We start from the raw sequence: 25,274 nt of genomic DNA on the forward strand, positions 1-25,274 counted from the left end.
ACTGTGCTGTCATCTGCATACCCAAAGATACCGGGCTTAAGCAGGTCGTTGATGTGCAGCAAAAAGAGCGTTGTTGAAAGTACTGACCCCTGAGGGACTCCGGCGTTGATGCCAAATTGGTCAGACGAGCAGCCATCGATGACTACTCGAATTGACCGATCAGATCCGCACAGATCAACGGGAAGTCCATACGCAGGAAGCTTACCGATAAGGCATTTTTTTATATTAAATGTCGTGCCATACCCTGTCAAAGGCCTTAGATATATCGAGCGAGACAGCTAATGCTTCCCCATGCTTCTCGATGGCGTCGCTCCAAATGTGAGTGGCAGTAGATCGGTTGCGGCGAAACCCATATTGCCGATCGCTGAGGAGGTCGTTACCTTCAAGGTATGCCAGGAGCCTGTTGTTAAGCACACGTTCCATACTCTTGCAGAGTATACGTTCCATACTCTTGCAGAGTATGGACGTGACCGAGATAGGTCGGCAATTATTAGGATCGACACGACTACCTTTTTTGAGCACAGGCTGCACGTAGACCGGCTTCCATGCAACCGGCACTTGACCCGTCTCCAAGGAAAGGCGAAACAGACGTGTCAGAATTGGAGACAACTCAAGCGTCATGGATACCAACAACACCAGAAGTGTCACAGATGCGTTGCAGGCCTTAAAAAGAAATACGCTCTTTTCTTGAAGTTGTCCGCAGCTTCGATTCAGGCATCAGCCTTTTGGGTCTGATGGTACCTCGAGTATGCTAAGACCTTAACTAGATAATACACAAAGACCATGAAGATCATTTCATAAGACACATGTTATTACTTGTAACATTTTATACTTCAAAATTGTCTAATCGTTTTATCAACGCTTTATACATTAACTGTTTAATCGATTACTAGTGACTAGTACATCACTAAAAACTAATTTAATAAAATAAAAGTGACACTGACATTCCGAAGTAACCTAGAAACATACTAAATTGTTTAAATTACTCTCCATCCAAAGTTTAATCCGTTGCTAATCAAATCGTCAGAAAGATATTAGAATTATAGATATACTTGTCAGATAAGATTATAATTAATTCTGATAAGTAACGGCTAGTTTGTTTTAAGTCAAGTTTTCAGATAGATTTAGTTAGGTTCAGAGAACTTAAGTGTAATCAGCATCGAAAATGCCGGTGACTATTCACAACAATGTGGTATCTGGACCTGAAGAACGAGGCATTCCAGCGCATTTATCTTTTGGACAATTCTTGTACGACCAGCTGAAAAATGGAGGAGATAAAATAGCTTTAGTAAGTTGACAAATACCATAACAATCTTATATGTAATGTATAATAAGTAAAAAAACGTTTCCACTACTGTTATTTATTAATATTATAAATGGAATACCTAATTTATACTTGATTAACCGCAACTATAAAATAATTTTGAATGTTAAGTATAGATTTCACTTGATGTATTATTGTTTTAGATAAGTGCAGAGACGGGAGAGTCTGTCACATATAGATATATTCTTCAAAACAGTGTAAACCTTGCAGCGAGTTTGCGAAAGTTAGGTTTGAAAAAAGGTGACCTAGTCGGACTGAGCAGTGAAAACAGATTTGAGTTCATCGTGGCAGCCCTGGCGGTCACATACTGTGGGGGAATATTATCCACACTCAACATTACATATACTCCTGGTAAGTGAATCTAGTAGTTTTAACTAGTAAGTCAATAAAGGATGTCATAAATTTGTCATAGGTGTGTGATATTACATCACCAGCATGCTGATGTCATCACCCTAAATACAAACATCCTCAATATGCTAAATGAATATCTCAATATTATAATTTCTAATTAAATAAGATTCGGTGCTAATCTATAATTATTTAATTAGCATTTATATCTTTAGGTAAAAGATAACCAATAATTCCTTATTATTTTTATCAAATTCCATCAAATTTCAATCAAATTCCAAAACATAATAATTATGCTTTAATCTTTCTTACAGGTGAAATAACTCATTTGCTTAAAATAACGAAGCCAAAATACATCTTTACTTCTCCGATCACATCACAGAACATCTATGATTGCTGTCAGGAATTATCCTCTTCATGTAAACTCATTATGTTTGGAGATTTTGAAGCTGTTCCTGATTGCATTATGTATGATAACTTGATAAAGGACCAAGTACATGTTGATGACTTCACCCTAACTGATGTAAATGGACTGGAAGACACAGTGGCTGTGATGTGCTCCTCGGGAACTACAGGCTTACCGAAGGGTGTAGAACTCACTCATGTCAATTTCCTCACTTTATCTGCACATATGAAGTGAGTAGTGTACACACATATTTTTTAACTGCAAGTTCTAAATCTGAAACTAATATAACTTATATTGTAATTACTGACTAGACTAGACAGTCAACTAAATATTGTATCAGTCAGTACTAACTTCCACTGTAGGTTCATACCACATCTTTGACTTCTAAGTACTAGACAAAATAATATAAATATCCAAAAATCTACAACATACCATACTTTTTATTTATTTACATATTTATAATATGATTTCAGGTATTACTTTGACTATGTGCAGTCTCAGAAAAACAATGGCATTGTGACTGGTCTGTCACTGATACCATGGTTCCATGCTTACGGATTTATCACAACATTCGCCGTAATGGCAATGAACACGAAAATCGTATTTTTAATACGTTTTGATGAACAACAATACTTGGAAACTATTCAAAATTACAAAGTAAGTTTTTTAACTCACAAATCATATTTAAAATTTTATGTTTTTTTATGAAACATCATTAATTTTATTTTATCTTTTGTAAAATTGTAGTTTATTGATTAATGTCACCCCATCATTCTGGCAGGAAGCTAGCAAACACGACAAGAAGCCAATTAGAGTTCCAACTCTCACTCACTTCATCTTTTTCACAATCACTTGTCTTGCCCTTATGTGGTGAACTGCCACCAGGTCAGTGTAACTAACTGTCCTAACTGGGCAAACCATAATTTAGTGAGAATCAAGCATGCAGACCTAACCACATCACATCATAACACTTGAATAGGTTAACAGCATTTTTTGAAATCTGTACTATAACAACTATACATAAAATTTTTCTTCACTATTAACTGGATACTTTTCTATAATAACAGAGGGTTTGGTATTTTGGTTATTGAGTTTGAGCAGATTTTGCATTACAATGAACATATAATTGGAACGAAAAATAAATAGGCAACTGGTATTGCACAATTCTGGCTTTGCTTTTGGGATAGTAAAATGCGTGATATTATACTATGTGCATTATATTTATATGAAGTATTCATTGCTTGCAGATAAATATGACCACGATAGTCCCACCGCTGGCTGTGTTCCTCGCGAAACACCCTCTCGTTCTCGAGTACGACTTGTCATCATTAGTTGAAGTTTGGTGCGGCGCAGCACCGTTGTCGAAGGACATCCAAAAAGCAGTTTCAGAAAGGTATCCTATTTCATATAATATTTTGCTATACTGCCTCATCAGTCGAGTGATCGCAAGTGCAATTGCTGAGTAAAAAAGTTGTTTCATGTTCGACTTCTGGGAAAAGTAAAATATTATTGCGATTTTCGATTCTTAGTCTTCTCTTCGCAGAATTGGGAATTATACGGATACTATGCCACAGGGTGGACCCTGTGGCAATTATCTCGTGCACTTTCCCATCTGCCTCCTAACACTTCAGGTAAAAAGATGTGTAAAGTTGGTAATCTATACTTCTACCTTAATAATATTGTAAAGCCGAAGAGTTTATTTGTTTGAATGCGCTAATCTACATTATAAATGGACAATTTTATTAATCGAAAAACGCTTATAGGTAGGCTCTCAAACATGACGCCGCGAACAACCCCCAGCAGCGGGTATAGCTGGTTTCAAAATATAATGAACAAAATCATTCTAATATTTCAAAATATTCGCAGGACAGGTATTGACTTCATTAAACAAGGGTATGGCCTGACAGAAGTAACCATGGCTTGTCTTGTGGACTTGACAAGTGGAGAAAAGGTGGGCTCTTGCGGAACTCCCGCGCCAGGAATGAAAGTCAAGGTAGGTGTAACTCCGCTGTGATAGTTGTTGAATGTTTACTGAGTATGCATTTCTTTTAGCGGTATATTGTAATAGCGGTAAAAGAAATTTTAATAAGAATAAAATACAAGTTGAAGTGGGGCAACCACCTCGTTTAAAAAAGGACCTTCCCGCCATTAATGAACATTATGTTTTTAGGTGATTGACATTGAAAATGGACAAAGATTAGGTCCTGGTAAAGAAGGGGAACTTTGGATTAAATCTCCTTTACGTATGAAAGGTTACATGGGAGACCGCGCCGCCAGCGACGAATTGATTGACAATGAAGGCTACGTGAGAACTGGAGACATCGGTTACTATGACAACGAAGGCTATTTCTACATCGTCGACAGGCTTAAGGAACTCATTAAATATAAAGGCTTCCAGGTAATTCACATTACGAGTTTTATTGTTATGTAGTGACCTTGTATCACGCCGCTCAAACAACCTTGCTTGTGAGAGGCAGCTATAAAAAAATAATTAATTAAACTACCATAATTAAGAAAATAAATCTAAAATGAATTGTCAATAAATCAATTTAGTACCTATTGCAGATAAAATTCCTTTTTATACATAAAATAAGGTCTTTTGTTCAACAAGTATTGTCTTTTTTGTTGAAACCTTAGAAACAAATAATATTAACTGCACGGTTGGCGTATTGGCTGGACTGTCGTGCTTTATTTGTCGGGTTCAATTACCCTTCGGCACAAGATTTCGTGTCGATCTGGATTTGAAGTGCACGTGAATCTGTATGTTTTCACTTTTCAAACGTATCCACAACACAAGTGAAAAAATGCACGGTTGACGTGTTGGCTGGGCAACTGGGTGTCGTGCAATGTAAAGCGGGTTCGATCCCGCTAGGAGCAACTTTATGTGATTAACAAATTGTTGTTTCTGGTGCTGGTTACATGTGTTTGTGAACTTATAATATGTTTGTAAAAGCACCCACGACAAGTGTAGTGTGGGGCAAAGTTTAACTAAAAAAGAGATACATTTTAATGTCTATTTAACTTCAGGTGGCGCCTGCGGAGCTAGAAGCGTTACTACTGCAGCATAGTGGGGTGGCCGATGCAGGAGTGGTGGGCTTGCCGGACGAGGCCGCCGGTGAACTGCCGCTAGCATTCGTGGTCGCACAACCCAACTCTAAAGTCACGGAGAAGGAACTCGTCGACTTTGTTGCGTCCAAGGTAATTTAACCAGCTTGCATGGCGTTTTTTTTTTTATTTATCCATATAATTTTATTATGAGATTAGTAAATTTTTGTAGTGTATTTATAAATCATCACGTGTGATGACTTCGATTTTGAATCGTACGAGTTTAATAGGACTTAGATAAAACATTTACTGATAATATTCATAACGTGCGTAATAATGATAACAATTTCTTTATCAGGTGTCACCAGCGAAGCGTCTACGCGGTGGTGTGATATTTCTCAAAGATATTCCTAAGAACGCCTCGGGTAAAATCCTCCGAAGAGAATTAAGAAAAATGTTACAAAAATACAAAAGCAAGCTTTAATGATCCAACATATTCACAGTACCTCCCATGATAATAAAATATTTAAAACAAAATAAACATTTTATGTTATAACACTATCATAATAATTTCAGTAAATATAATTATTGTTGATTTTTGTTTTGTTTTTTTTTTTATATGTTGTATAATAATAATGAAAAAGAAAATCAAATTGGTTTTATTTACATTTGATCACAACAGCTTCATTTAATACTTTTTAAAAGTAAGACCTATTTTTTAGAAAGTGCATCTTTTAATTCCTGTGGAATTCTATTCAATGCATAATTGTGCAAGTCTTTGGAGACAGCTGCCAGTACTCCAGTTTTGTTTGGTCGTGACTCTGATCCGCCATATTTGTAGCATTCGCCGAGAATATCGGTCAGTTTCCCCCCAGCCGCAGACAATACTGCTTCTGGAGCACAAGTATCCCACTTCTTGCAGCCACTGCTGGCGAAAACGTAAACAGACGCCTTGCCTTCCAGTAGTTGTAGAACCTATAATTTTTCATTATATTAGGTCATCACAAAACGAAAATTTATTACCTGTTTGTTATATGGTAAAAGATAAATTAAATATTGGCAATATTCAACATTTAATGCTCACCTTATAACCTGCACCACCAACTCTAAGCACTTGAGCAGCATTCATAACTTGCAATGCCTTCTCAACTAATGGGTTTGAATGACTCCTTGTGGTGGTAATGATGAGGGAGTCAGGAGGAGGGGCTGGGGTAAACCCTCCAACACCTGCTTCCTGGAGGCCCCATATGGTTCTACCCATTATCTTCTCCCCACCCAGTATAGTTTTATAATAAGGCTGATGAATCACACCAGCCACTGGCTTCTCATTCACAGATATACCAATCAGAACAGTAACATGTTCAAGAAAACCTGAAACAATTTACAAATTGTTTATTGCAGTAAAACCAATTTGATACTCATGCAACATGCAGGTTTAAGATTATTATCTAATCAAACTATAAGAAGTAATTAGAACATGATGTGAGGTATTTTACAACCAAAAGAACATAAATATAAAGTTAGTTCACAGATTGTATTTGTTAGATAATGTCATGAAATATGTACAGTACATACATTAGAAATGAATATCTCGACCATGATCCACTGTGTCCATACTACTACAGTGCATACTAAATAACAAAGCTCAAAAACCTATGCAAATCTTCACTTTACCATAATTAGATTGGAGCAAACTTAAATACCACTTGATACTTATAAAAGGATGAGTTAAGTACATTTTCCATCTTTCCCATGGATCTCTCTTCAACATTAGTGCACCTAGAATTATTTTAGATTTGTAATAAATATTTTTAACACAAATTTTGATTTGATGTCAGAACATCAGCTATTGAATTTGATATATCAATAATATTTTTAGGGTAGTAGCAGAATCACCCCATCTGGTTTTGTATTTTAAGTACTGTAACATAGTATTACCTTGTGTATACTCAGAAGTTCCATCTAGAGGGTCAACCCAAACTACAATCTCCTCCTCTTTGACACTCCTTAGATCAGCAGGGCACTCCAAAGACAATACTTCTTTATCAGCATCAGAAATTAACCAGTCACTAGCAACATCTCCCTGTTTTGCCAACATTTTTATTAATTTATTAGTTACAATAAATGGTAATCTGTAATTTGCATTTATTTACATAAAGATAAAGCGTTATTTTGTATGTTAAATTGTGTAGAAACTGCAAATAACAGTACCTACATGTTTATTTAACTCAACTCCTATTACTCATATAATATAATCTGACAATACATCTTATCTTAATACATAACAATTCAATCTCTGGCTGGTTCCTTTATATTTTTACATATTATAATATTTTTTATTCTTTTAAATTCATGGTTACAGTTGATAATCTATCTACTAGGTACTTTGAAATAATATAATGATATAATATAGAGTCCTTGTGACAACCAAAATGAACAATGCAGAACTGTTGGTTAAAGTGAAAGTAGTTTATCACATTGTCACTTTATTTATTTTGTTAACAGTAAATTATTTCAATGAAATTTAACAAAAACCAGTTCAAGTTACATGTTCTTTAAACCAAGTGAATGCATCCAACCATCAAAGACTGCAGTTTCAGAGTTGACTAATAGAAAAAAACAAATCAAAGTCACTATTCTTACACAATTTAAGTACATTTACAGAATCTAATTAATTATTATTTGCTGTATTGCATAATCAAAAGCAAAGTAATTAATTTTGTAATACATAAATTAAACATTGAATTTAAAGTATATTTTAGATTAACAGTAAATTAGGTACTTGCCCACTGATGGATCAGTAAAATGCCTTACCTCATCAGGCCCATCCTCTTCACCAATAATATTCACTTTAGGGTATTGAGCTGCAAGTGATGCAACAATACAACGCTGTGCTGACCGATCAGCCTCTGTTTGGTAGTCATCTTTACCCTGAACCAACAATTGTATAGTTACAAACAATTCACAGTGAACTTTGGCCCCAATAACATATTTATACATTCATACAAAAAATATATTTATTAGGCAGTCTGATTTAAGTAATGACAGAGTTATACCTTTTCAACAATTCCTAATTCTCCTTTGCTCATAACATCACGAACAATTTTTCCAGCTCTGTTGGCTACTGACACAGAAGAAGCCAATAATCTCACAATAAGAGGAATATTAGACGTCATGTTTGCACAAAATTTCAATGAGAAGTAAAATAAATGTGTACAATGGATATTATTAATTGCTTTAACTTTCAAATTAAACAATAATTTATCTCTTTTGCCCACAATTGAATACGCTCACTTCACTTCTTTCAATGTCAAACAGCAAAAATAATATTTTTATCACGTTCTTGTCAATTTGACATTGACTGAAAGTGAACGTGAACAGAAGAACGATTGTATGATTCATTTCACGAATTCACGAAACCAAAAACTTATACCTAGGTATTGAACGCTGGGAACAAATTCACATCTTGTGGAAACTCTATCTTTTTCACGTGGGAAAAATGGGCCGGCTGGACAGCATCAAAGAAAACCAGCGTGAAACAACGCTTGTCCGGTTTCGAACCTCTCGGCGTGAATCGAATCGCCACACGTTACGCAGCTGCCTGTTGTCCAGCCAATGAGCCAACACTTTAGTTTTTTTTTTTAAAAGTACTTTGAATGAGGAACTGTAGATATACAGAGGCTAACTAAAATATATTTGAGCAAGCACCACGTGTCAAAATAGGAAAGTGGGAATCGAACCCACATACGAACAAACGATCAACAACTACATACCCTAGCGGGTTAGAGGGCTCCGGCTTGAAAAATAGGAGTAGGAACGGATGGTTTTTATTCGGTAAGAAGCTAACATTCCCTCTCGCCTAAATCAAGGCACACCCCTCAAAAAAGTAGATACTACACGTCCATAATAAATTAATTAAGAAACAATTAATGATATCTCTTCATACCCAGGAATTGAGGGATTTTTGACCTAATCTTTTCTCAAATAGGGCGCCCTCTACTATTCTTATGCATATTTGGAACAGGGGTAGATTAGTATGGAATAACACTTTTATCCCACGGCAACAAGGGATTACAGAAAGTAAATAAATACAAAGATATATGATATTTATTTCTTTTATTTATGATTAGCATTTTAACCATAAACGTAAAATATAAAATATCAGTTTATATAAAATAAAAACTGCCAAAACCCAATCACCTATTTTAAAATATTACGTGAAAATCGTAATTTTATAGCAAAGAAATCAAAAGGTGGCCTTTTGAGCAACAGTAACAAGATAATAAAAAAAACAAATGGAAGATATTTATTTACTGTAGATTTTGCTTTTTGGCAATGTTTAGCATCTAATAGACACCTTTTAATTTGAGTTAATCGTGCCATAATATTATGTAATATTGCATACTTATTGTAAATGGCAAAGAATGTTTAGAATCAATTACATTCTCAACTTTTCATTTTTTACTACATTAGTGAACAGTACCCACAGTTGTAAAAGTCCACCCGTATAATATTTAACAGTGCAAAGCACAAAAACACTTAATCTTAAATATAAAATTTAGCTTATATCACTTAACATTATAAAAATATATATTTCTTAGATAGCTTTTCAAATATGTTCAGATACTATTTTACATTTTTTTTCAGAAAATAGGTAAATGCCATTTCCATAATTATAATATTATCACTTAAACACATTGAAACAGCGAGCTATCCCAAACCATACACGCGCTGCGGGCTTAGGGAAAGAGGAAAGGGTGGATAAATTAAAAAAAGGAAGCAGACATTTTTCCTTGTAGACACATAATCTAAAACTTCCTCTCAAACCGTAATTTTATCTGATAAAATTACAAAAATTCGTCATTATTTAAGGCCACCAAAATGAAAATATAATTTTCATAATTTATATCTAGGAACATTAAATTAAAACTATAGTTAACTATAAAATCCATAACATTTACCACTCCAATATGATTTAAAAGTACAAACAAAATAAACAGACTTTAGTTAAAAAATATAACACTGACCACAAACATGAAACAGATTTGATCCTTGGAAATAAAGCACTTTAGATTAAAACAATACATCAGGTACATCCACTGACCATTGCACAAGATATTCTTAAATATTTTGGACCTTACATGTACATTTCCTATATAACATTTCTAAAATATTAGCTATGTAGTACATGCTAGCCATTGTATTACAAAACATTAAAAAAAATACATATATTGGTCTTGTTCGCAACTGTTGGATAGAAATGTTTGCCCAATAGCAACAATAATTTGATATAATATAAAATTATGCTTACACAATTAAAATTTTTAAACATTATTAAGTAGTTACACATCTTTACCTAGATCATACAAAGTATGTACATATTTTATCATATTAGTAGAATAATTTTATCAGGTTAGTTTCAAGTTCAATAGACGCTTTTGCCCATAGTACCGTTAGCATTGATCTTGATGGAATAATGAAAGTATGTATAAAATAAAAGTATGGAGTACAGGTACAAAGACCTTACTATATCTCGTTGGCATCATCGTCACTCACTTGTTTCAGTATATGTTTAACGATTTGATCAATGGTGTGTGTGCCCAGCATGCGAGCTATGTTTTTGTCTTCTATAACGTACAAGAACAAATGCTTGGAGTTCTCGCGCAAACGTTGTACACGTGTCCACTTGTCACGGTCTGCGGGCTTGGCGCCACACTGCTCGATCACTTTTTCCAATACCTGTAATAAAATACAAGACATAAAACTCGTATCTACACTATATAAACAATGAAGTGCTAAACAGTTATATTTATTTAAATACACATACCACATCTACGCTTTCGTCCGGCCACCCAAACAGATTGAGTGTTTCCTTATCAATAAGTTTGGAAAGCAGTTTTCTCAAATTCTCGGTAAGCTCTTCTTCTGACAGCAGGGGCGAGTTCACTTTCTGTAATGAAAATGTGTTTATTATAAACAGCTGATAGCTGACATTCTGATCCTATATGATTAATGTAACATTTCAATGGACTAATAATTCAATTCTATACTTATTTATAGATTTCTTGTTGTCTCCTCTGAAGAAATCAAAGAGCAAATTCGTCCAAAATTACTATTGATTATGCAACAACAACATGCAACACTGGAACTGTCAGTTTACTGCACTGAATTAAGTCCAACTTTATATAAACTTTAGTTCTGTAGTGCAATGACAGAAATACCTTTGGTTCGTTGTTAGGTACTTCTTTACTGGCACGATTTTCGTCCTCTTGCATACCACCGTAGAGCACATCAGATCCGCTGTAACCTTGCAGGATTCGATCCGACTCCACATCTAACAAGTTAAGGATTGCATCTAATTCAGACTTCTTCACTCTTTCTACTGTGCTATCAGCACCCTGGAAAAATGACAATAAATTAAACTCTCGAATTATGATTTGATCGTGGAATCGACAAGAAGAAGAGCAATATATGAATATTATAATTAGTCGAGAATGTAATGGTACTCACGAGCACTTGTCGTACATGCAGCAGGTGGCCGCGGAAGATGGCGTCGTGGTTCTTGCGCACGTGTCGCAGGAGCTGCGCGCCGCGCACGTAGGCGCGCGCCGACACGCAGTACATGCAGCGCCGCGGCTTGTCCAACGTGTGCGTCTCCAGGTGCCGGCGCAGGTTCATGTCCGAGTGGAACTTCTTACCGCAAACCTCGCAGCTGTGCGCTGTGTCACAATATTATTTTGCATAAACGATATTTTTATTACATTTTTTTTATATTACTATTCATTATCATCATCGTCAACTATTTGTGGCAATCAATTATAAAATGTATATTTTATCATATACTTACGTTTATCCTCGACATGTGTTTTCAAGTGATGGTTCAGGCCCGTTTCAGTGGAGAAAGCTTTGGTGTAATAAGGACATGTCTTTACGGGGCAATGCAACTTATCTAATCCCATATGTTCTCTCATGTGAACCAGTAACCTATAAACAAGTGAAATTTAGAAGTGTAAAATTGAGTTACAATATAAATTAATTCATTTGGACAGCAATTTAATTTGGTGATAAGTTTATTGCGTGTCAGACTCTTTATTTATAAACTTAGTAACAACAACAAGATCGAAGACATTCAATACTTAACCTTTAAGTACCGACGCGTGGTCTGACAGACACCTTGATGCTTACGAAAATCTAGGTACATATGTTAGAGTGGACTTATCACCCTGTGAGTCTGTCTACCCCTTAGTTAGTCGCCCAGGAGCGTTCATGGAAAATAGCTGCATCAGCGTTCGTCATTTCGGTGAGTTATGCCTTACTGAAAATTTCGAGTGGTCTGACAGACCACTCGTCTGTACTTATGTAACTTTTTTTGAATAGGACTTTTACCCAATTTTAAAGTTTTTTTCTTTTAATTCCAGTCAGGTACAAATATGACCTATACAAATATATTTATAAGTCAAGTCAAGTACTTCGAGCTTGAAACGGGCAAGTATCAGGGCAAGTAAAAGTGTTTCTCTCAAATAGATAATTTATAAAACACCCTCCAAAATAAAACCTATGATTTTTTTTACAAGAATGGCATTTGTCCATCAAAACTGAAGGGCAAGACTGCGTACAAATTTGACACTTGTAAGAAGCATGTATGCCTATAGTGCAGCAAACCTGTCTGCAAAGCGTATTTGTGAAGGTAGCTGGTTACCTCCTATTTGGTGTCTTGCGATTTCCACGATATTTGTTGATTATGTGTAAAGTATAATGTTTTTTTGTTTATATGATTATTCATCTTTAAGAAAAAAAGACTTTCAGAAAATATATATTGTTTGTTGAATCATAGTAGTCAACAAGATAAAAGTAACTTTTTTCGTTCAAAAAATGTGCGCCTGCAATATTTTTTTTTAATATTAGTAATGAATGGTTATACTTTACTTTTTGTTTAATATATATAATAACTAAATACATATACAACACATAAACAAATATATTTATATGATATATTAATAAACATCAAAGATTTTCATAATAAAAGTCTGGGGTCTGGCAGACCTCACGTCGGTACTTATGTAACTGAAATTGGACGTCGGTACTAGAAGGTTAAGTAAATCAGTCAATGCAGCAGTGAGTACGAACAAACATTACATGACAAAGCTCATTTAAAACAGCAGCTGCATGAGGCCAATAATCAAATTAAACAACTTGAAACGATTAACCATAACATCACGGCCAGTCTGAATAACAGTCTCTTCAGCGAGTTGGTGTCAGCCCGTGCTTCTCAATCACAACATATAGACTTGAATCCATTGACTATAGACTTAACTTGTGAAAGTGATTCATGTCATTCCTCAAGAACTCTTTGTTACAGTAACAAAAAACTAAAGAAGTATATTAAAATAAACAAATTCATAACAAAGACTAACAGATTGGTGAAAAGACAAAAGCTTTCCATAAAAAAAAAATTAAACAAAGAACGGTTCCGGCTTTTAAATCAACTAAATATTTATTTTAACAAATTAAATCAAAGGAATAGGAAATATGAAACTGACACACAGAACTTACAACTGGAAATAGACCACTTAACAGCCAAGTTGCACACAATGACCAACAAATATAGTGCATCAGAAAAACAAATGAGGGAATACATGTTGGCTATGGATGAGTTAGTGCGGTCACAGTCACAGGAAAACCCATGTGAAAAATGTGATTCTAGTAATGTACTGCCTGCTTGTACTGTGCCAACGTGTGATACCACCTTGCCTCATGGTGCCAGTTTAGTGTTTCCTACCCAATATAACAGTAATAATAGTTGTAATAATAGCGTTGTAATCTTCAGTGATGAGATTGGAAAGAACTTAGGTTCTTTATTGACAAATAGTTACCCAGGACAAACATATCTAAATAACTGATGTATACTCACTTTGCTCTGGAGGGGAAAGGAGTACTACACTTGGTGCATTGGTTGCCTGCGTGGATCTCGAGATGGCGCTGCAGTTGCGCCTTCTGGATGTAGGACTTGGGGCACTGCTCGCACTTGTAGGGCTTCTCCGATACATGCGTCAGCACGTGGCGCCGCATCACCTCGATCGTGTACGTGCTGTACCCGCACTGCAACCACACACCCACATCTACACACACATCCCTCCATACCACTCTCCTGTGCACTTAACCACTGATTCACTTACCAATTAACTTCTAATACCATGAGAGCAGCAAACAAACAAGTACAGATATTAATACACACATTATTTCCAAGGAATCAACTGTAGAATTTTAGTTCTTAATAATATCAAACAGACATAGACTGCTAGAATGGTGTGGGAAAAAGTAACACGTAAATATATTGCGACAAAGAAAATAAATTAGTGATTATATGTTGATTTTAAAATAGTTACATAATATTATGTAAATGAAAATTACCACATCACAAGCATATTTCTTTTCTCCATGTATTTCAAGGTGTTTGGTCATAGCTGCTCGGGAGCTGGTCCATTTGTTGCAAGTGTTGCATTGGAACTGCCCAGGTGTATCTGGGGGAAGAATTCAATTATATATTATTAGCGTATAATAACAATTGGGAAATAAACATATGTTGCTCTTGGCTTTGCCTAAAATTTTATTTAATTTCTTAAGTTACATGTTTCACTGAGTGAGCATGTTACTTATACTGACAGCATGAGATATACACACTCAGGGGCCGTTCAAGTATTACGTAAGCAGATTTATTGCAATTATTTACCCCCCATCCCCCTTGTCAGCAAAAGTAAGCAAAGCTCTTACCCCTCCCCCCATGCTTACGTAAACATTTGTCAATTAATGTATTGTTTTTTTAATTTTATAATGTTATAATTATAATTTGAAAAATAAGAAAATAGATTTAGGATAGAGATTATATTTTACTGAAACGGTATTCAACATAGAGTAAAGGACAAAAATATTATATCTTACTAACATAACAAACTTATTTTAAATTTTTGGTACATATATTAAATTCAAATTAACAGTCTTCAGTCCATGAAACCCGAATCCATGATTCTAAGTTTTCGATGACATTGGATTGCTTCGATTGCTGCTCAGTGTTGTGAGTCTGCTCGCTTTCATCCGATTTTGGAATGTCTACGTCATTCTCATCGAGCCATTCAACATCATGGTGCTCTAAATTTTGAATAATGCACATCAGTTCATTAGCACGACGAGCAGCGACTCTTACAGGTCTAACTTTCCTATCAGTGTGCGTGTTTACTTTCTTATGGATCTTTTCGATGTGACGATTTAGTGACTTGACGGAAGCATGATAAAGACCACACGTTTTGCATGTTCGACTTGATAGCCTCAATTGTACCGTCGGACAAAAATAATCGTATGGCATTTGCAGGAAATCTTTGAGTGAAGCACTTAAGCGTAGAGCTAAATTGACTGGAAGATTAAGAAATTGCCCTCCTTCATCTAAAACCAAGTCATCAACTGTTTGTTTTACTTTTACAGGTGGTGGAAGAAACCTGTTGTCTAGTAATCTAAATAGTCCACTTCTTGGACGACAGCATTCTGTATTTCTACATTTTACAATTTGGAGCAAGTATTGGCTTTCACGCACATGTTCTGAATACCATTTAATGTCTGGAAAATCAGGAAGATCTTGTTCACCTGCCCCAACATATTTTGCATTAACATTATAGCCATCAATTTCCATTGAACTCCATACTTCAGCTAATACTTTTCCTGCAAATTCGAAATTAGATCTTTCTAAATGTTCATCAATTGTAACGCCACGTTCATCCAAATGAGACCCAAAATGGTCATGAGGCAATATTAAACCAGCCAGTTCCCGACTAAGAGGAGCCATTCTGCGCTCTACTCTGTTATACGCACTTCTTCCGGGAGCATTGGTAGCTAAAAACAATGCATCGAGATCATGTCGCTTAAAGTGTTGTATAGCAAACCCTATGACTTTTTGATAACGCGGATTTTCATCTGGCCCTCCATCAACCGTCATGATTACCACTGGTTTTACTAGTCCATGGTCAGTTTTAGCTAATGGTCGAAACTCTTCAAGTTCGAGAAGCGTCTCGAAATCCTGAGCATGAGTATTAGCAGTAGATGAACTATGCTTTCCACTTCGAATAGCGATGTATGTTGGTCCAGAATATCCAACGGCTTGCGGTTGTCCTAGCATATTGGAAGTGATTTTGATACCAGCATAAACAGATGGTATTAATTTATGACGCTCAGCGATTACCCAATCGTGATCAGGCAATTTGATTCTATATTCCATGTGCATTAGAAGAGGTGCTTGCTTATTTGCCGCAGTTACGCCAATAGGGACTCGAGCTTTATCATCTTGAGATATGAAAAATACTTGATCTGGTCCTAGTATGGATGCTATGTTCTCTAAATAATGGATTGATGTTTCAGCGAACTTGCTATCTAAGTGGCTCTTGTGGTGATCAGTTTGAGCCCGAATGAGCTTAACAGGGACTGTCGATACATGTCTTCGTCCCTCTGCAGAATTAGATTTTCTGGGAATCAAACGAAGATATGTCCCACTGCGACTAATGTCAAATCCCATTTTACGTAATTCTTGTGTGAGTTCATCAAGAGTTTTTACGCTGCGAATTGATTCCGTTCGTCTTCTATCATCTGCTGCACTCCCAAATAAAGCTATATCCGCGATTGTTTTCAATAGTAAAGGTTGATTGCTTTCAAGATTAGGACGTCCCACTGAATCCCTCAGAGATAGTCTTTTTTTCATTTCTGGATTTTCATGACAAATATCTTCTAACTTTCTTTTCATACCATCCCTGTGTTTCTTCTGGGCAACTGCGTTTTGAACCTTCCTGTTTAAAGACTGTTTTGCTGTTTTTATTTCCTCGCGCAACTTAATGATCTGTTTATCAACTTCAGCACGGATTGACATAGTATCTCTGGCAGAATACAAAGCATTCAAATTTTTTTCGAGTAGAGCAATCTTATTTTTCATAGCTTCCTGAGAAGGTTTTGGTCTCTGTTTATCTGTATTTTTATTAATTTCGCATTGCTGTTGTGATTCATTACCGGTTTTTATTTTATCTTCTTCCTGTTTTTTAATATTTGAAGCTGGCTGTGTAATTTGTGTTTTTTCTGCAGGTTTACAGGTTGCCTAAAAATAAAAACTTTCTATGGGTTCTGCTAAAGATTCTCTTATTAAGCTACATAAATACAAAGTATGGCAATAAATATGGTAAATACAAAACCCTATGGCTTTAAATCTAATATCTTTAAACGAGCAAATCGTTCCGGTCACAAAATACAGGGTGTTATAGTCTATTCAAGTAGGTATTTAAAAGAATATAAACAATCTTGATATGTCTTTTTATTGAAATATGCAATTATAAAATCAGATATCTGTAAAGGTGCGTACAGACATCGCGAGGCTTGCGCCGCGAATGGTTCGTCTCGCATACATCAACCTGAGGCATGCTACGGCACATGTATACGTGCGAACCATTCGCGGCGCACGCCTCACGATGTTTGTACGCACCTTTATGTATTTACAGAAAAGCAATTTTTTAATATTGGTTGAGTTTTTAAATGAATCACAACAGATTTTACACAGTTTACAATTTTAAACCACATATTTCAATAAAAAGACATATAAAGATTGTTTACATTCTGTTAAATACCTATTTGAATAGAGTATAGTTTTCTGTAGGTATATAATATATATGTATAAAACTGACATCCTGTATTTTGTGACCAATTGACGGAATCAATTATAAGAAATAAATCTATATAATGAATATTACCTCTATACTTTAAGATAGGCCATAATATTTTCTAATTAGCAAAGAGAAACTTTTTGGCGATTTCTAATATTTCTAGTAGGTACCTAAAATGATTTCGTCACTCACCTTAGAAAAAAAATGTAGTAAATTGGATTTATTCTTAGTCGCTGCTTGCAATTCTTCTTCGATTCTCTTAGATACAATAATATCTAGTTCCTTGTCGGATTTTGCTTGTAATTTATAATTTCGCCACACTTCGTTAACTAACTTTTGTACATTTTGTACTTTCGTACTTGTATGAGATTTTTTAAAACTTTCAAACAATTTTTGGTATAACTTGGATTTGTCTATTTGAAATGACATCTTATTTAAACATTAAACTTTGGATAATGGAATGAATGGTAACACAAATGTTAACTTGCTTTACTATGCTTACAATACGTCTACTCGCTATAGCAGCCAAACGAAACAATACACTGATAGAGGAAATTTAGACAAGTGAACAGCGCGCGGTAATTCCCTTACTCGGTTCTAAAGCGAGTAGGGGAATTACCGCGCACTGTTCACTAAATGTATGTATTACTTGCGGGAATCCCCGAAAATGCTTTTCGTTTTCAAGCAAAGACAATGTGTGGGTTGCCATTCGTGTAAAAAAGAAAATAACTACCGATGACGTAATCATCATCTAGACTCCCCTACCCCCATGTCATCCAAAATAAGCAAAGCAAAGACCCCCCGCCCCCCCATAGTGCTTACGTAATAATTGAACGGCCCCTCACTAAAAAGTAAAAAACGTCATGAAGCAAAAACATTGTTAAATAAAATACCTGAATGGTTTGTATGCCAGTGGGCTATCAATTTGGAGAAATTTTTTGTATCATATTGGCAGCTCTTGCATTTGTAAACATTTCTCACTATATGTTGCAATCTTATATGCACCATTAAATTATCTTTTCTTGTGAATGTTGCATTGCATATCTGTAAAAATGTTTAACATAATATAAATTTACACATAGCTCCTCTTTACCGGCTTCTACTTAATACATCTGACAACTTAGCTAGCCTGTTAGCTACCGGTTACTCTCTAGTTGTTGAACCACACTGCTGTGTTTTACTTATTAATCCAGCATATTCAAGATCCCAAATTACATAATATAATACTAATTATATAACAATAATTATTACTTATTAAATAGTTATTTATAATTTATACATGTTTGTATAATGTTAGCCGAATACTTACTTCACATGAGTATTCTGCCACTCCTTGGCCATCACACCCTGTCTGTGCCATATGCCGAAGTACATGAGATCGACGAACAAATTGCCGCTTGCATGTAGGACATTCAAAGATATCTCTTTCATGAACCTTTGCTACATGTTCATCCAATGTCTTTGTGTCAGGACAATACACATTGCAATGACTACAAGCAACTCTTTTAGGCGACTTGGAGTGTTCATTCTTGCAATGTTCAATAAAACTTTTCTTGAATCTAAACTTCTTGGGGCATTCATTGCAAGTGTATGCTGCCTGATAAAAGATTTTTCATGATTAAAATTATATCAAAAAGTAAATCATTCCTACTTATTGCATGTTTTCAGTAATGATTAGTATCGGCACTGTATTTAGAAATAAGAAAACCCACAACACTGTAAAGCATAGAAAATGTAAATATTAAAAAAGAAAGAAAGAACAATGAATAAGTTGGTAAAATACGTTGCTTGATGCTTTATTCCCACTTATTTACAAATGTGTGCCTAAACATAAAGTATTATTTGATTTGAACAATGCAAACACAGAATGAATTCAGCTGTCAAATAATTAACTTTAGCATTATTACAACATCCCAACAAATTACCTAGTTGGCAATTCAAAATAATAATCTGTAAGATTTTGTACTGTAAAATTGATATACTAAAGCTAAAAAATAAACCAATACTGTGCTATCTAGATTGATAACATGACTCTGAGCTTGCGCCTGCGCCTGTTAATCAGTTTCATGTGACCACAATATGTAAACGATAGATATCAACTTTATGAAACACTTTGTTTACCTTTGGAAAATAATCTGATACAATTTCCAAAGCACGACAACGTATATGATGTGTTTCCAGCTCGGCTTTGGAGTTGAATACTTTTCGGCACACTCCACAGAGATTTTCATCGTTTGTTGAACACTCATCACCATTTAAAGAACGTTCAACTTCTTCCTTTTCTACACGTATTATCAAAACTGGCTTCTTTTTCACAGCAATCTTTTTACACGTTTTTCTTCCTTTCTTATTTTTGGACCCAGGCGGACGCCCTGCCTTCCGTTTAGGCGGCATAGTTCCTTTCTTTTAGAATTTAGTGTTATTGTTTACAGGTAGAATACAGATTTGTTTTCAAAGAAGTGCAATGAGTTCACTTTTATAAAATTTGATATTCTTTTCACTCAGGCGCTGACAGAATTTCCTTCGTAAAACGCCACGTATAAATTGGGTTGCCAATAGAAAAAATTGCAATTGACATTACAATCGCAATCAAGTCCGAATTCGATACTTAATTAAACCGTATTTTATTTTGGGGAATTATAGTAATAGAACACATGTGTAACAACTAAAATATTATTCAAAATGTATTTAAAGGATAAAAACGCTTATACATATAGATATATGCGCTTACTGTCAGGTGAGAAAAAAAATAGAAACCAGATCCGTTCAATGATTTATTCAATAGATGGCGCAGCATGCCTACGGTACACGTCAAGTGTATTCTGTATTTCTTATTATTTTAAGATGTATTAAGTTTCTATTTTACTGTAACAATAAAATGCCATCCAAGGACGTTGAAACACATATATACGAAACAAGGACGATGTATTTTTACGGCCGATGAAATTATAAATTCAACTATAAAATTTCGTGTATCATAAAGGAAAATGTTTTATTTTAAGTAGTTATGCACTTTGCATTCAGAATTTATTATGCAAATTACAAAATATTATTATTAAGTAGAAATAAATTATTGATTCAGTTTATAGTGAATTTTGCAGGGTAGCCCGCGAAATTTAAATTATGATAATAGTTATATGCAAGGTTCAGCAATAAATAGTATGTGCTAAACACGGAATAGAAAAACTAGTTTTCTGTATTCCGTGGTGCTAAATTACTTGCCATAGATTTTTAAATGAGACCACACAAAAAAACTTCAAACTATTAATTTTGGCTTTTGCAATAGAGAATTCGTTGCCATGGTAACAAAGGGTGTAAACAAAATAATCAAAATCATCATGACAACGTGTTTGACACACATAGGTTCTTACTTTCAATATTACTGCTTGTTTGTTAAATATTTTTGAAAGTATTAGTACATTTGTTTATGTATAGAATTTAAATTATGAAACATGGAAAAGGACTTAGATCCAGATATAATAAAATCGACGCAGTTGTCCTTAGGCAAATACGTGAAACGACCTCCGTTAAGTGACAAACTACTGAAAAAGCCACCGTTCAGATTCTTACACGATATTGTTACTACGGTAAGTTTCCATATTGTAGGCACCCTCACCTCATGTTATTAAAACGATACTGGTTCAGCTTCGTATTGCGCTATCTACTGAGTATTTACTTAAATTGTGTGATATACTTAGTCCAACTACAAAATCTTTAAGAAGTGACTTCGCTAGCTTGTACGTCAGGTTTGTCTAAAGGGGCCAGAATTTTACGTAATATAATATATAATATACCTACTTACTAAATTTAAGGACACCTATCGTCTCCAAGGACATCAAATTGAAATATTAAGTTATGAAATCATAATCACTATAGTTGCCATGGATTAGGTATACCTCTACATATAGGTTGACCTGAATATTTATTGTGAAAAGGGCAAGGTACCTACAGTCAAACCACACCATTCCATTTATTGATTCATCAATAAAATTAATAGAGTAGGTAAGTATCTAATCTACAAATGTAGGAACCTATGTGTCAGTTTTATCATTATCATAACGAATAATGATTATTTGTTATGTATGGTGTGAATAAAACTATGATCACTAGCCACATTCGATGGGTAGGTACTGTAAATACACCGAATCTATTCTCTTATAATCTTCCCCCTCTGTTTATTATTTCTCAATTTCAGGTAATAAAGACGACAGGCTTTTTTGGAAATTTGTTCGAAGATAATGAATTAGTATCGGAAAATGTTAAAGACAGAGACAGTAAAATATTATTTCTCAATAAAGTAATATTTGTTCTGAGTAAGTTTAACACAAGTACCTACCAAATGCACAAACTTATTTATAAGCGCATATATGTAACCCCTTCCATTATTATTTGATGACATCGACAGGTAAAACAACAGGAAAAACGATCGCTGCAAAACCATCCAAAATAGTTGCAGGTCAAGAACCTGAAAAAACGAATGAATTGCTTCAATGTTTAGCTCAGGCACTCGATGAAAAATTATCTTCAGATGAAGCTGTAAAAAGTTATAAAGAAAGCTCAAAGTCAACTCAATCATCCGATGCAAAAACTAAAGAACCAATTAAGTCAACTAAGAAAGCAAACGATACAAAAAAGTTAACATCTCGTAGCAGCGAAAAATTAACTAATCAAAAGAATGAAGTTGCGCGATCTACGACTAAACTAGACAAAGATAAGACAAATGACGTCAAATCAAAAAGAAAAGAAAATGGGTCGGTTAAGGTTGATTCTCAAAACCTGAAGAAAACACAGCAATCAAAAACAGTGAACTCCAAAACCAGTAAAGATAATAATGTACCGAAAGATGAAAACACACATACGCGTCACAAAAACATATCCTCATCTAATTCTATAGACAAAGGACAAAGTTCACTAATTAAAACTCAATCACAGGAATCTGATACACATATCGAAAAAGACGATCAATTAGGAAAAAATCCAAATGAGACCCAAGTTTTTAGTCCTAGAGTAGAAAAGGACGATGAAGGGACACTAAATACCTCCTATACAATTGCAGAAAAAGATTTAAATTCATCAACATCATCAAATGATTTAAATGATATTGCCAATAATGATATCAAAGATCAAATTAACACCCAAGAAATGGATGTCAATGATGAAACACAATTAATTGAACCTGATCCCCAAATACAGACTAATAACGACTTAAATGATAACATGAAAATGAAAAGTTTTGATACGGGTAATAACATCGCTCAAGAAAGACAAAAGGACCAACTAAGTAGTATTGAATTCGAAAATAAATCTGTGGTCTCTGAACAAGAATCATTGCCTGCAGTGAAAGTTACAATGTCAACCACTAATGAATCAAAAAATCCACGACCGCCAAGTGTCAGGCCTTCGTCTTCTAGACCCGGAGCTCCGCGAATGAGAGAAAAGCTTGACAATGTTATAAAAGATTCTGATAATCTACTTTTGGGTAAAGTAAACATTATTGTTGAAAACACCCAGAATGAAGAGGTGCGTCGTTATCATTTGTGTGTTCGTGTAATTACTAAGCAACATTTTCTTAACTAGAAATTTTAATTTGTAGGAAGAGGAAACGAACCTTTTAATGATGGAAAATCAAGGAAACGCGGTCACAAGTCCTCAAGATCAGCAAGACATGCAACTACCATACGCATCTAACGAACATGGACATCTTGTTCAACAAATTTTAGATTCTCAAAAGGAACTGTCTCAAATAACCGGGAAAACAGAAATTGTATGTACCTTCCTATTTATTAACGTTTACGACTTGTAATGAGGTAGGTAGTCATTTACATCTTGTTCTAAGCTTTGATTACTAATATACATATTTTTAAATAGGAGTGGCAATTTGGAGCTCAAAAGGCAAGAGAGGCGATAAACCAGGAAGTTGAGCAACTACGGTTTAATATCCAAGCTATGTCGCGGGTAGCAAATCCTCTCGGCAAGTTACTAGATCACATACAAGAAGACGTGGAAGTAATGCGTCAGGAACTTCACCAGTGGTCGAATATTTATGAAGATGTAACCAAGGAGATGCAAAAACAGAAGACGTTAGTATTAGTCTATATTCTATGCCTATTGCTAATATCTGTACATACGTGTGTAATGCTTATGCATGACGGTAGGTACCTACTGCTACGTACTTGACCGACACACGTCTCTTGTCTCTCACAAGTATCTGGTTTATACTTGTGTATAAAAGTACCTAAATAAATAAAAAGTATCTGGTACCTAGTGACCCATCATCATAGCTAATTAGTCCCCTAGCGACCTCTGGCCAGATTATCAAGGTTTGACATTTATTTTTATTTTGTTTCAGAATTAACGAAGATTCACTGACGCCATTTTACACAAAATTAAAACAAACAGAACGAGACATTGAGGAGAAGCATGATAAAATAAACGATCTCAAAATATTGATCCAGAAAAATGCTTTAAGAATTGAGAAGTTGTTAATGAGTGGGAGTGTGCAATAATAAATGTAAAGTACATTTGAAATTAATAATAAATATAATCCAAGTAATTATTGTATTTGATTGCATCATTAGCCTAGGTATAACTAACTGTATAGATATTAGGTATGTCTAGAGGCACCTACCTGTATCCTGTACTATAAGCATGGTAAGCGTTTACGTGTTTAGTTCCCTGACACGAGACAACTCATATCGGGGAAGAATGAAGACCACAGGGCAGGTTTTAGGCAGGTTATCTAGTTTAGATAATCATTAGCAAATACTCTAATAGAGATAGAGCTAGAGGTGCACCTTTCACCATTGTTTCTGGGTATAGAATTATCGTGTCAATCTTTTTGTATCGTTTGGCGTGTTTGAATGAAAAAGGTAATATTTTTCAGAGTTAGGTTGGAATTTATTACATGTATGTTTTTCTGGAAATGTGTATTGAGATTGAAGTATATCTAAAACCGGCGCCTAATGTACCGCTTTAGCAACCAAATTAAAAGTACACACATATGTCTATATCTATGTATGTTTAGATGGTCTTATTAAAATCATTATACGAAGGGATTGACGAGTAACAGAGGGATATTATAATATATCTCAATGTTTTCACAAATAAAAAGGTGAATCATTATAAAGATACGAGTATTTTTTTCTTCAATACTTTATTATTTTATCAAAAAATTTTGGCTATAGATACATTTGATAAACATTATATCGAATCGAAATATTTCACCAGGTATCGGGTTTGTACATTTTATATAAATTATCAAGCTATGACGTAGCGACTAGCGAACCTACTACCTAGATATAACTATAAGGCCCGCCTGTGTCACGACTGTCGACTACTTTTCCGTTAGTTTATCTGACGTAGGTAGATATTCAAATTATCCGCCAGTTAGACTAACTGAAAACAGGGCCTTATGATTAAAAATGGCGGACGACTTACCTACGTCTACTTTGTACCCCTCGTCATA

The 25,274-nt window shown here is 34.8% G+C and overlaps 5 protein-coding genes across 6 annotated transcripts; 2 read left to right on the top strand and 3 right to left on the bottom strand.

Annotated features, from left to right (window-relative positions):
* The first annotated feature begins 950 nt into the window (after positions 1–950).
* LOC118275279 (uncharacterized) lies at positions 951–5,723 on the top strand. The gene is made up of 9 exons (XM_035593181.2): positions 951–1,288; positions 1,468–1,675; positions 1,987–2,308; positions 2,552–2,735; positions 3,326–3,471; positions 3,945–4,071; positions 4,249–4,476; positions 5,106–5,276; positions 5,482–5,723. Exons 1-9 carry the CDS (start codon positions 1,166–1,168, stop codon positions 5,605–5,607), a joined length of 1,635 nt encoding a protein of 544 aa, XP_035449074.1. The 5' UTR covers positions 951–1,165; the 3' UTR covers positions 5,608–5,723.
* Positions 5,590–8,477, bottom strand: LOC118275280 (3'(2'),5'-bisphosphate nucleotidase 1). Of its 2 annotated transcripts, XM_035593183.2 has the most exons (6): positions 8,180–8,460; positions 7,938–8,054; positions 7,062–7,206; positions 6,798–6,902; positions 6,208–6,494; positions 5,590–6,098 (listed from the first exon to the last, which is right to left on the bottom strand). In XM_035593183.2, the coding sequence occupies exons 1-6, from the start codon at positions 8,297–8,299 to the stop codon at positions 5,835–5,837; spliced, it is 1,038 nt and encodes a 345-aa protein (XP_035449076.1). In that variant the 5' UTR covers positions 8,300–8,460; the 3' UTR covers positions 5,590–5,834. The 2 variants fall into 2 exon arrangements, with proteins under 2 accessions (XP_035449076.1, XP_035449078.1); XM_035593185.2 differs by lacking the exon at positions 6,798–6,902 and having other exon boundaries at positions 8,180–8,477.
* A 745-nt stretch (positions 8,478–9,222) lies between these two features.
* LOC118275897 (zinc finger protein 260) lies at positions 9,223–20,348 on the bottom strand. Its single transcript, XM_035594017.2, has 10 exons — positions 19,931–20,348; positions 19,119–19,406; positions 18,703–18,853; positions 14,535–14,644; positions 14,035–14,222; positions 11,971–12,107; positions 11,634–11,842; positions 11,345–11,521; positions 10,951–11,073; positions 9,223–10,862 (listed from the first exon to the last, which is right to left on the bottom strand). Exons 1-10 carry the CDS (start codon positions 20,201–20,203, stop codon positions 10,650–10,652), a joined length of 1,869 nt encoding a protein of 622 aa, XP_035449910.2. The 5' UTR covers positions 20,204–20,348; the 3' UTR covers positions 9,223–10,649.
* LOC126910955 (uncharacterized) lies at positions 14,991–18,572 on the bottom strand. Its single transcript, XM_050695499.1, has 2 exons — positions 18,002–18,572; positions 14,991–17,250 (listed from the first exon to the last, which is right to left on the bottom strand). The coding sequence occupies exons 1-2, from the start codon at positions 18,236–18,238 to the stop codon at positions 15,112–15,114; spliced, it is 2,376 nt and encodes a 791-aa protein (XP_050551456.1). The 5' UTR covers positions 18,239–18,572; the 3' UTR covers positions 14,991–15,111.
* Positions 20,349–21,104: 756 nt separating the features above from the next.
* LOC118275896 (TRAF3-interacting protein 1) lies at positions 21,105–24,362 on the top strand. Its single transcript, XM_035594016.2, has 6 exons — positions 21,105–21,396; positions 22,005–22,122; positions 22,215–23,329; positions 23,403–23,573; positions 23,678–23,889; positions 24,159–24,362. The coding sequence occupies exons 1-6, from the start codon at positions 21,262–21,264 to the stop codon at positions 24,313–24,315; spliced, it is 1,908 nt and encodes a 635-aa protein (XP_035449909.1). The 5' UTR covers positions 21,105–21,261; the 3' UTR covers positions 24,316–24,362.
* The last annotated feature ends 912 nt before the right edge of the window (positions 24,363–25,274 follow it).

The sequence above is a fragment of the Spodoptera frugiperda genome, chromosome 8, assembly GCF_023101765.2.
Source record: "Spodoptera frugiperda isolate SF20-4 chromosome 8, AGI-APGP_CSIRO_Sfru_2.0, whole genome shotgun sequence".
In the NCBI taxonomy this organism is placed as follows: domain Eukaryota; kingdom Metazoa; phylum Arthropoda; class Insecta; order Lepidoptera; family Noctuidae; genus Spodoptera; species Spodoptera frugiperda.